This window comes from Carcharodon carcharias, chromosome 14, assembly GCF_017639515.1.
Source record: "Carcharodon carcharias isolate sCarCar2 chromosome 14, sCarCar2.pri, whole genome shotgun sequence".
NCBI lineage: Eukaryota > Metazoa > Chordata > Chondrichthyes > Lamniformes > Lamnidae > Carcharodon > Carcharodon carcharias.
The window spans coordinates 21,814,623-21,826,733 of NC_054480.1; the positions used below are offsets into that span (position 1 = coordinate 21,814,623).

Below are 12,111 nucleotides of genomic sequence, written 5' to 3' on the forward strand. Positions count from 1 at the left end.
ATTGTTATCCCCTTTGCATTTGGTATTCTTGCAGATTGTTCTGAAGAATGCAAGATGTAAAACTTCGACAAGAAATGACTCCTTTTTCAGCAATAGATGAAAGTTGTCATTTCGAGGCATGGCTGGGCCAGGAACTAATGTAGGTTAGTGAGTACAAGAGCGATGGGCAGGACTTTGTTCCAGGAGAGCATTGGAACAGTCGAGCCTCGGGGTGATATGGGCATGGGTGAGTATTTCAAAAGTAGATGTACTGAGTCAGGGACAGGCACTATTACAGATGAGGTAGGAGGTCATGGAGAGGATATAGAGTTGGAAGCTCAGCCCTGGATCAAGTCAAATGCCTAAGTTGTGGATTGGCCTCAGAGAGTATGAGGGAGGATAGAAGTGGAGTTTGAGGTAGCGAGTATGTAGTGGGGAGCAAAGACAACAGCAAGTTAGAGGTTGGAACTGGCTTTCAGGATCCTCTTCTTCAGGTACCATGCCCCAAAAGGACATTGGTGACTATGGGCTTCCATTGGGTTGGTCCATAATTTATGCTTGACAGGTTACTGCAGTTGTTTGCGTTTGGCTTCTGCAGTATGGCTGACCAGGAAATTCTCCTGCTCTTGAATGCCTACTATCAGACATATTGGAAGGACTTACAGGCGGATAATGGACCTGTTTGGCCATGTGATGCACGCACCTTCCATGGTGCTATCAAGTCCCAGAGCAGGACTTGAATCCGTATCTTCTGTCCCAGAGGTATGGGTGCTAACAATGAACCACAAGATCTCCCTAGCTTCTGGGATAATCTCATTTAATCTACTGTTGTGACTTTTGAACAAAGTTTTTCAAATACCCTATTTTGGTGCTAGGTCGTCTTATGAATATTTACTTGATCAATATTGACTTATTATTTCTGTTAAAATGCCAGAATAATTGTGAGCCTCGGTGAATCTGACTGACAGCTCATTGAGCCCTACCTAAATTGAATGGGGTTAGTAGTATGTGTAGTAATGGTTGGCTGCAGATGAACAAAAACTGAAAAAGGGGGAATCATAATTTAAATGCATTTGAAGACCAGGTGTTTTCTATGGAGAGCACCAGCAAACCTGTTTCTTAAAAAAAAACAAAATGGAAGTAGCTTTGATAACTGCTGATGAGAGGACTTAAGTAATGTTGCATAGAACGTACATGTTAGAATGCACTGATAATATTGGTACAGTATTGCTAAGTAAATCTAGTTGGTTTAAATATTTTTAGTATTGTTAAATGCAGTAGATGTGACATGTCTTAACCTTGATGTAGTGTAATTAGAATACCGGTACTTGTTAGGTATCAAATTGCTTATTCAGATGGAAGGGTTTCTGTTACATTTTCACAAAAAAAATCTGCAATTTTTTTTCTTCAAGTTTTCCTGAATATTAAAATTAATAAATACAATTGGACATTGCCTTCTGTGCTTTTTTTCCCTCTGTCTTAATAGTGCAAATATCAGTAACTTTTAATACTTTTTTCTATTTTGTAATCTTTTGTCTTGCAAGACTAATGTATGGAAAGTTAAATGCATGTCTTGGAAGTATAGAGCACAATTGCCTGAATCACTGAATTTTATGCGACTTGCTTCTTTTTTGAAAAAAAACAAGCTTGTCACTAATTTGTCATCTCTTGAATATCTTATACTATTCTGGCAACCTTGTGTCAGTAGACAGTTGTTACTGTTGCATCCTTAACCATCTGGTGTTTGGGATGAGAAGCCTAACAGAACTGGTATTTTTTTTGCACCCTAACAATTGCTGATCATCCCATTTTGAAACCAAGCCTGTTTCTCTTGCCTGCCATTTCAGTTGACACTTAGACGTGGTCCCTTTGCTTCTATGAAGCAGCCATTCACCAAAGACCTTCTTCATGTTGTACCACAGGATGGTCGAAATGACTTCTATTGCTGGGTGTGCCACCGGGAGGGCCAGGTTCTGTGCTGCGAGCTCTGTCCTCGTGTCTACCATGCAAAGTGTTTAAAACTGAACGCTGAACCGGAAGGGGACTGGTTCTGTCCAGAATGTGAGGTATGGTAAAAGATAGTTAAAACTCTGGTGAGAGAAATGGGCATGAATTTGTTCAAATTCATTCTTTTATTAAAAAAAAAAGTGGGATTTTTATATTGATTATATGTTATAAATCTGGTTAAAAGACGCATGAAGCCACTATTCCTGGGGTAAGGTTCATCAATAACACAAACTGGTATGGATACAGGGAACTGACTGAGTTTCGAAGATTAGCGTTCTATAACCTTTTAAAACATATGTACGTCATTAACCCTTTGAGCAATAAAGGTAGAATTTTATTCAAAGCATTCTCTAATTTACTTTTCCTAAGCTGCAGGTTTTGTAGTTTTATTAATTTCTTTAATTGTACTTTAATAATCAGCAGCTTTAGAAGTTGGAAAATACATAATTCAAGAAGTTTTTCAAAGGGTTAATGCGATTTTTGGTGTTAAACCTGCTGGCTTTGGCCTTGTTTGGTATCCTTGCCATTCAGACCGTTGTGCAGTTCATGAATAAAAAGAACGTCTGTCTGAAGATTAATATTGCGCTTCCTGGAAGGCTGCATTCGACCAGTGTGACGTGTTCTCATTCTGCTGAGATGGTTCTGCAGCTGATTTGAAGTTTGTACCCAGAAAATTCAATGTAAGCAGATTTGGTTTTTAAAATTATTTTAAATCTGTTTGCTTCACAGAAAATCACAGTCGCTGAATGTATTGAGACTCAGAGTAAAGCTATGACCATGCTCACTATAGATCAGTTGTCTTATCTGCTGAAATTTGCACTACAGAAGATGAAGCAGCCAGGAGTAAGTAGAAATGGCAATGCTGCGAATTCCTCTCTGTTGTTTCTCCCTTGTGATTTTCCCATGTGACACACTGCTGATGTCAGCTGAGCTGAGTTCATTAGCTGAGGCACTTCAGTGGCAGTGAGATGACTCTCCACACTACAGTGAGGGAGGAAATCCAATGTGTGGAAAAAGTTAACTTCTACAGCTACATATTATGAATTATGCTGCATCTTACATTTATTAGGAATTGAGCCAAATTGAAGCAACTCTGCGCATTTCTGTTGATAGTCAAATACAAAAAATTTCAAAAGTCAAAAACTGCAGCAGCTACATGATCAGAATGCTTGATCAATTCATGCGTAGTCAGAATTGCCAATCACTCAAAACACAAGGCACTTTAATATTTAGTATGCCTTCATGAAGCAACAGTATACTTGCATGAAAATCTGCTACCTCTGTGTGCCTCTCTTCATGGTTAGTTTAATGGCTCCATTTCCAGCTGTCTGTGGTGGCAGAAGTGATCCATTTTCCTCATTCTGTTGTGAAGTTAAAAATGTCTCTCTGCTTCTTCCTCGCGCAAGAAGCTACAAATGGAAGCTGAGAGAAGTACCATGTTTTCAGAGATCAGTGATATCTTTGGGCGATTCTTTGTTTCCCTTTTTTCTCAATTGTGTCCGACAGTTTTGTTTTTGTTAAACCCTTTTCTGTGCCTCTGATCAAGAGAATGGGAACGTGGCCAGCTCCAAGGCTCCTGTCAGTGTCTTTGTCAGTTGATCTCTTAAGGAGTCACCATGAATCATCCATCCAAGATTCTCCACTGCAATTTTATTTGTATTTCTTGTCTTACTCTTGGATTCTAATGGGAGATGTTGCATTAATTGTTTGGCATCATTCATTGCATGTGGCTCAGGGAACATAAAATTTTTTAAAAACAACCCTGCTCCATGATACTCAGCATTGTGCACTAATACTGTTTCCATCATCCTACCTTTATGTGAGGGAACTTTCAATTCTTGTGAGGACAATTATTAACTGTTATGCCGATCCATTTACAACATTGCACTACTTGACAGCAGGCTGTGTTAAATGTAGTAATTTGTGAGATTTGTCATGCCATGACTAATCATTTGCCTTAATTGTGGAGTTTTTAATCTGAACACAAAATCAAAATCTTGCGTTTAATGGAAACTGAAACCTGTATCTTTTTTCAAATTTTATCTAAACATTTATTTCATTACTGAGTATTCCTGTATTAGCTCCTTAAAATGCTGTGCTGCCTTTTTAACAGACTGAACCCTTCCAGAAGCCAGTTTCATTGGAACAACATCCTGATTATGCTGAATACATCTTTCATCCAATGGACATTTGCACACTAGAAAAGGTAGGTCTGGAGTGTGAGACTCCTTTGGTTTGTGTTGCCATTGGAGGGTAGCTCTCTTGCCTGTGTCCTCGTTCTCCTGTATTGCTTATACCTCCTTTTTGTCTAATTGACCCACTTTCCCTTTTTCCCCATTTTATGTTTAAAGTTCATGCAGGTTTTATCTAAAATCCCAATCCTGCTTCAAAATTTTGCACCTTTTGAAATATTTTGTTTTTAACAATTTAGTTTGTTTCTGTCTGTCTGGTGCCATCAAGTGGCAGGGTTTGAGTATAACAACATACTTTAATAAGCATGGCAGCAATCATAAGCTTGAGCAATCATCATCCTGACAAGGCCGGGTGTCCTAATGTTATGGGTTTTTATTTTCAGCATTTACTGATTTTTAATTTTCATATGAAATTTGAAACTTTTTGATTCGATACATCTGTTTTAGTTCCGCTTTATAGTAGCATTTGATGAAATCTTTTTGGCTGACCTTAGGCTTCAACTCTAATTTCCTACCTGCTCCCGATATCCCTTGAGTCCCTGAGAGACCAAAAATCTGTCCATCTCAGTCTTAAATATTTTCAATGATAGAGCATTCACAACCCTGGGGTACAGAATTCCAAAGATTCACAATCCCCTGAATGATGCAATTTCTCCTCATCTCAGTCCTAAACAATAGTCCCCTTTATCTGTGCTTCTGTGTTTTATATTGCCTAGCCAGTGAAAACAACCTCTTAGTTTCTACCCTGGCAAAGCCCTTCAAATTCTTGTACCTCTCAATGAGATCACATCGTATTCTTCTAAACTGCAGACAACATAGGCCCAATTCAGATAAAAGCAAAAAACTGTGTTTTGGATTTCCAGCATCCAAAAACAAAAATACCTGGAAAAACTCAGGTCTGACAGCATCTGCGGAGAGGAACACAGTTAATATTTCGAATCTGCATGACTCTTCAACAGAACTACGGAAAAATAGAAAAGAGGTGAAATATAAAACAAAAACAGAATTACCTGGAAAAACTCAGCAGGTCTGGCAGCATCGGCGGAGAAGAAAAGAGTTGACGTTTCGAGTCCTCATGACCCTTCGACAGAACTTGCGTGCGAGTCCAAGAAAGAGTTGAAATATAAGCTGGTTTAAGGTGTGTGTGTGGGGGGCGGAGAGATAGAGAGACAAAGAGGTGGAGGGGGGTGTGTGGTTGTAGGGACAAACAAGCAGTGATAGAAGCAGATCATCACAAGATGTCAACGACAATAGTACAATAGAACACATAGGTGTTAAAATTAAAGTTGGTGATATTATCTAAACGAATGTGCTAATTAAGAATGGATGTTTGTCCCTACAACCACCCCCCCCCCCCCCACCTCTTTGTCTCTCTATCTCTCCGCCCCCCACACACACACCTTAAACCAGCTTATATTTCAACTCTTTCTTGGACTCGCACGCAAGTTCTGTCGAAGGGTCATGAGGACTCGAAACGTCAACTCTTTTCTTCTCCGCCGATGCTGCCAGACCTGCTGAGTTTTTCCAGGTAATTCTGTTTTTGTTTAGGTGAAATATAAGCTGGTTTAAGGTGAGGGGGGTAGTTGGGATAAGTAGAGCTGGATAGAGGGCCAGTGAAAGGTGGAGATTGCCAAAAGGTGTCATAGACAAAAGGACAAAGAGGTGTTGAAGGTGGTGATCTTATCTAAGAAATGTGCTAATAGGTGACATTAAGGGTAGAAAGTAGGACGAGCAAGGTACAGATAGCTCTAGTGGGGGTGGGGTGGGGGGAAGGGATCGAAATAGGTTAAAAGGTAGAGATAAAACAATGGATGGAAATACATTTTAAAAATAATAGAAATAGGTGGGAAAAGAAAAAATCTATATAAATTATTGGAAAAAAGGGGGATTGGAAAGGGGGTGGAGATGGAGGAGAGAGTTCATGACCTAAAATTGTTGAATTAATATTCAGTCCAGAAGGCTGTAAAGTGCCTAGTCGGAAGATGAGGTGCTGTTCCTCCAGTTTGTGTTGAGCTTCACTGGAACAATGCAGCAGGCCAAGGACAGACATGTGGGCACGAGAGCAGGGTGGAGTGTTGAAATGGCAAGCGACAGGGAGGTCTGGGTCATGCTTGCGGACAGACCGAAGGTGTTCTGCAAAGCGGTCACGCGGTCACGCGGTCTGCGTTTGGCCTCTCCAATGTAGAGGAAACCTCATTGGGAGCACCGAACGCAGTAGACTTAATTGAGGGAAGTGCAAGTGAAATGCTACTTCACTTGAAAGGAGTGTTTGGGCCCTTGGACGGTGAGGAGAGGGGAAGTGAAGGGGCAGGTGTTGCACCTTCTGCAGTTGCATGGGAAGGTGCTGTGAGAGGGGGTTAAGGTGTAGGGGGTGATGGAGGAATGGACCAGGGTGTCCCAGAGGGAACGATCCCTGCGGAATGCCGTCTTGGGGGGGGGGGGGGGTGGAGGGAATATGTGTTTGGTGGTGGCATCATGCTGGAGTTGGCGGAAATGGCGGAAGATGATCCTTTGAATGCAGAGGCTGGTGGTGTGATAAGTGAGGACAAGGGGGATCCTATCATGGTTCTGGGAGGGAGAGGAAGATTTGAAGGGGGATGCGCGGGAGATGGGCCGGACACGTGGGTGGAAATCCTCGGTTAAAGAAGAAGGAAGACATGTCAGAGGAACTGTTTTTGAAAGTGGCATCATCAGAACCGATGCGACGGAGGCGAAGGAACTGAGAGAATGGGATGGAGTCCTTATAGGAAGCGGGGCGTGAGGAGCTGTAGTCGAGGTAGCTGTGGGAGTCGGTAGGCTTGTAATGAATATTGGTGGACAGTCTATCACCAGAAATTGAGATAGAGAGGTCAAGGAAGGGAAGTGTCAGAGATGGACCATGTGAAAATGATGGAGGGGTGGAAATTGGAAGCAAAATTAATAAATTTTTCCAGGTCCAGACGAGAACGTGAAGCAGCACCGAAGTAATCATCGATGTACCGGAGAAAGAGTTGTGGGAGGGGGCCAGAGTAGGACTGGAATAACTAATGTTCCACATACTACATAAAGAGACAGGCATAGCTGGGGCCCTTGCAGGTACCCATAGCCACATCTTTTATTTGGATGAAGTGAGAGGAGTTTAAGGAGAAATTATTCATTGAGAGAACAAGTTCAGGCAGACAGAGGAGAGTAGTGGTGGTTGAACGGGGAGAGGACTCCTGTCCAAAGAAGTGCGCACGGAGACGAAGGCAGCGGAAGAAGAGTTTAGCATTGTGCCGAGCCCGAAATTCACTGAGATGAGGGCGCTAGGGTATGAGAACTAAGTCCTTTGCTGAGCACTGAACGTTCAGCATCGGAGGGGGGAAGGTCAGGGGGTATAGTGAATACACGGCCGGAGCTGGGATTGGAAGACTGGATGGGGACAGAGGAACAGGCAGGCGCGGAGGGTCCTGGATAGGCATTGGTGTCGATGAGTTGTTGGAGCTTGCTTCCTTTGCACCTGAAACAAAGGCCCAATTCATCCAGCTTCTCATCATAGAACAACCCCCTCATCCCAGGGACCAATCTAGTGAATCTTTGTGTACTGCCTTTAATGCAAGCATATCCCTTCCTTAAATATAGAGACCAAAGCTGCACACATACCTGAAGAGCTGTCGGGTGTGGCCTCATCAAAGCTCTGCCCAATTGTAGCAAGACTCCTTTATTCTCATACTCACCTTGCAATAAAGGCCAACATGCCATTTGCCTTCCTAATTGCTTCCTGTACCTGCATGCTAACTTTGTTCCTTGTACAAGCACATGCAAGTCTCTCTAAACATGAAGATTTATAAGTTCCATGCCTTTTAAAAGAATATTCTGCTTTTTTATTATATATGTTATATAGCTAGGTGCTATATAAATGCAAGTCTTTCTTTGATTATATTTATGACCCCAAATTTTGAACTCTCCCACAAGTGGAAACATCTTCTCTACACCCAGCTTATTAAACTCCTTTTATAATTTTAAAGACCTCATTGACCTTCTCTTATATGGACAAGAGCCCCAGGTAGTTTAATCTTTCCTGATGGTTATAATCTCCATTCTGACATTATCTTTTTGCACCTTCTTCAATACATGTAAATCCTTTTGGTAATATGGAGAACAGAAATGTATGTAGTATTTTAAGTGTGTGTAACCAAAGTTCAAACACTTAAAGAAAACGTCTCAATTCCATCCCTCCAGAAATTTACTCCATTACTTAGTTTGGATCTTTTATGTCTGTGTTGCTACATTTAATAATTTCTGAATCTATATCCCGAGATCCCTTTGCTCCTCTATCCCATGTGTGAAGAATTAAGGAAGTTTTTGTTGAGTTTTGTACTGTAGAATCAAATTCTCCCTGACCATCTACATCCTGGATTCTTGACCAGTAAGAACTGAAAAAAATTCCTGAGCGATTGAAATAAAAAATCTCACTATAAACGAACTGGGCTGCTTTTTGTTTCATTAAAGTTCTCAAATATTGCTCATCAATCACAGGTCGCATACCAGGCTTCTCTCAAACTTGGATTATTTTTGTCTTTACCTAGTATGTTAATTCTATATTAATTGAGTTTAATTGTATATTGTGCTTAATTGTATGCAGGTGGTGGGCATTAACTGGGAGTTTACTTAAGCCCCCATAAGTAGATACAGCCTAAAACTGTGGTGATTAGGGTTAGGAAGCGTATGTTTGCAATTTGTAACTGTATAAATAAATGTAAAATGTTTTTAAAAAAATGTGTAAAAAAAAAAATTGGTTCTAGTTCTATCCTTCACCAACTAGCTTTCTGGAATAGAGCACAGCATGTTGGAATATTTGCATCCAATCTCCATCAAGCAAATTGCCTTGTGAGAAACAAACAAATTGGGTCTTGATTTGTGTGAATGAAGCTCATTCTTAACAGTTTATGTAGCTGTGACAGATTTCAAAAATTCACTTATTAGATGTGAGTGAACTGGCAAGGCTAGCTTTTGTTGTGCATCTCTTAAGGCATCTAGAATGCAGAATCTTAAGACAAATTACTTTTTTGACACAGCCTTGTCATCTGCTACCTCATTCTTCAATTGAGAACTTGAGCAACCTGTCTGAATTTTTACTGTTTAGCTAGTAAATCCCCCAGCTCATTTGAAATATGCTCTTGTTGATCAACTGCTCAATCTATCAACATCCTTACCAAAGACGGGCTACGTCATATGAACTTTTCCAGGGTGGTGGTCATATTATACAGAATGATGCGTTTGCCTCTGAGGCACAAGGTTCCAGGTTTAACCCCCACTCCAGGGCTTGAGCACAAAAATCTAGGCTGATGCTCCAGTGCAATACTGATGGAGTACCTGAGATACCATCTTTCAGCTGAGATATTAAACTGAGGCCCCATCTACCTTCTCTGGTGGATATAAAAGATCCCATGGCACTATTTCGAAGAAGAGCAGGGGAGATATCTCTAGTGTCCTGGTCAATATTTATCCCTCAATCAACATCTCACAGACAGATTATCTGGTCATTATCACATTGCTGATTGTGGGAGTCTGCTGTGTACAAATTGGCTGCCAGGTTCCCTACACTAGAACAGTGACTTCACTTGAAAAGTGCTTCACTGCCTGTAAAGTGCTTTGAGATGTCTGGTGGCTGTGGAAAAAGTACTATATAAATGCAAGTCTTTTCTCCTTCATTATTTTATTTGTCACTAGTGAGTATTTCTGTATTTTTTTTCAGAATGTCAAGAAGAAGATGTATGGTTGCACTGAGGCTTTCCTTGCTGATGTCAAGTGGATATTGCACAACTGCATCATATATAACGGTGGTAAATATCATAATATGCTATTGGGAATGTGATTTCCTCTTAACGTTTCGGGGAATGTGATTTCCTCAACATTTTGAGGAATGGGTACTGCTAAAAGCTACTCTAGTCTTCAGTTCTCCATTGGCACCTATAATAAACGGACGGCCTGATTCTTAAGTCCTAGTATTAAATTACATGATTGGTAGTCTGTTCTAATAGTTCATAATTTGTATTATTTTAGAATAGATTGTAGCAAATAATCATTTTGTAATGTTTGAAAGAAACTACAGTAATGTTAACCAAAGTTCAGCATCATAAAGTAAATTTAGTTCTGTAAGTTCACAGTTACATGTACTCAAAAGATTTGACCCTTTGCCTTTTGATGGCATTTGCACAAATGGAACTGAAGATAATCACAAAATCAGCTACAGAAAATCCCTTCATTTAACAGGAACCTGCAGTTGGTTAAATATGTGATTTTTAAATGTGAGGTGAACACCACATCTGGAAACTTCCTGCCCTCCATTGTTTTGGGAATATACATGTTGTGTCCAATTTCCTCCAATATTGTGGAGTTTTACTCCCAAATACTGGCTTGAAGGGAGTATTGATGTGCATTTGTATAAAACCTTTATCTCATAGACCCCTAATTGTATTCCTTAGAAAGTGCAGCCTCTAAAGTTTGTTGCTGGTTGATAAAACAACCATCTCCTATGATACTGTGTGTGCAGCCTATCCACTCCAGCCTCATTGAGGTATAACATCTGTCCATGCCCAAAGGAGTAAGTTCTGCTTATGTGGGTTTAGGGGAAACGAAACTCGAAATGTTCATTCATTGACTGCTACAGATTATTTTCTTTCTCTTTGGTGTTGGGAGCCCTCTGCGACCTCTGAGTTACAGAGAATGGACAGTGAATATGAGGCTATTCAACACTGTAAGGCATTGCCGTTCAGCCCAATCTTGTCCCCACTCACCGCCCATACACGGCTATTGTCTAGTAGGGAAAACTGAACATTGACCAGGAGTGGAACATTTGCTGTTTCGTTTTCTCTCCACTCCCTTTTCCTCCATTGCCAAGTGAGACTGAAGCTAGTTGTTTAGTGCCTGCTGCTGCTCTAGCTGAGATCTTCTGCCTGGAATGTTTTGGGTGTTTTGCACATCTAGAACATTTATCCAGTGAGCTCATAAAGGACTGCAGATGGCACATGAGAGATACCAGCAAGTCTACCCTTGCTGTTATAAATATAGTTCTTTGACTGAAGGGGTATTATGTTGGTTTAAAATATGGGCTACTTTGTTTGATGACAGATGCACAGTCACTTTATTTCCTCTGCTCAATGCTCTTCCTTCCTCTCCATGCTTAGTTGACTCCTTGTAAAATACCTTCTGACATTTCACCAAGTTATTCATGTTTGAACTTCGGTTCCTAAGGTCAAAGATACAAGCCTTCAATTTTGTTCACTCCATGTGACATCAACAAATAGCTGAGTGCTCTGGACATAGCAAAAGAAATGGACCTGACAGTATCTCAACTGTAGTGCTAAAGTCCTGTGCTCCAGACTAGCTGTACTTATAGAAAACATATCCCAGTACAGCTACAATACTGGCGTCTACCCAACAGTATGGGAAATTGTTCAAGTATGCCCTGTCCATAAAAGCAGGACAAATCCATCATGGCCAATTATCATCCCATCAGCCTGCTCCAAATTATAAACAAAGTGATGGAAGAAGTCATCAACGGTGCTATCAAATGGCACTTATTCATCAATAGTGTGCTCAGCGCCCAGTTTGTGTTCTGCCAGAACCACTCTGCTCCAGCTCAGAATTCTACCTTGGTCCAAATATGGAGCTGAATTCCAGAGCTGAGATGAGAGTCATTATGACCTCTCCATCATAAGGTCAAAAATGTGGCAGATTGCTAATAAAAGCAATGTTCAGCTCCACTTGCAGTTCTTCAGTTAATGAAGTTGTCTATGCCAGTGTACAACAAGACTTGAAACCAACATCTAGGCTTTGGTTGATACGTGGCAAGAAATGTGCACAACAGGTAATGACCATCTTCAACAATAGAGTCCGTAACCAGCCCTTCCATGACATTTGATGTCCTTGCAATCACTAAGTCTCAACACCCTAGGCCAGAGTCTTCGGG

The 12,111-nt window shown here is 40.9% G+C and overlaps 1 protein-coding gene across 15 annotated transcripts in view; it reads left to right on the plus strand.

The window, feature by feature from the left end:
- zmynd8 (zinc finger, MYND-type containing 8) overlaps positions 1-12,111 on the plus strand; it is a 116,453-nt gene that overhangs the window by 66,177 nt on the left and 38,165 nt on the right. For 8 of the 15 annotated variants that reach the window (XM_041204531.1, XM_041204529.1, XM_041204526.1 and 5 more), the window contains exons 4-7: positions 1,827-2,045; positions 2,716-2,829; positions 4,100-4,192; positions 9,895-9,982. In XM_041204531.1, coding sequence (XP_041060465.1) covers positions 1,827-2,045; positions 2,716-2,829; positions 4,100-4,192; positions 9,895-9,982 — 514 coding nt within the window. The remainder of the gene's footprint in view (positions 1-1,826; positions 2,046-2,715; positions 2,830-4,099; positions 4,193-9,894; positions 9,983-12,111) is intronic. The other 7 variants (XM_041204534.1, XM_041204535.1, XM_041204540.1 and 4 more) reach the window with 3 other exon arrangements.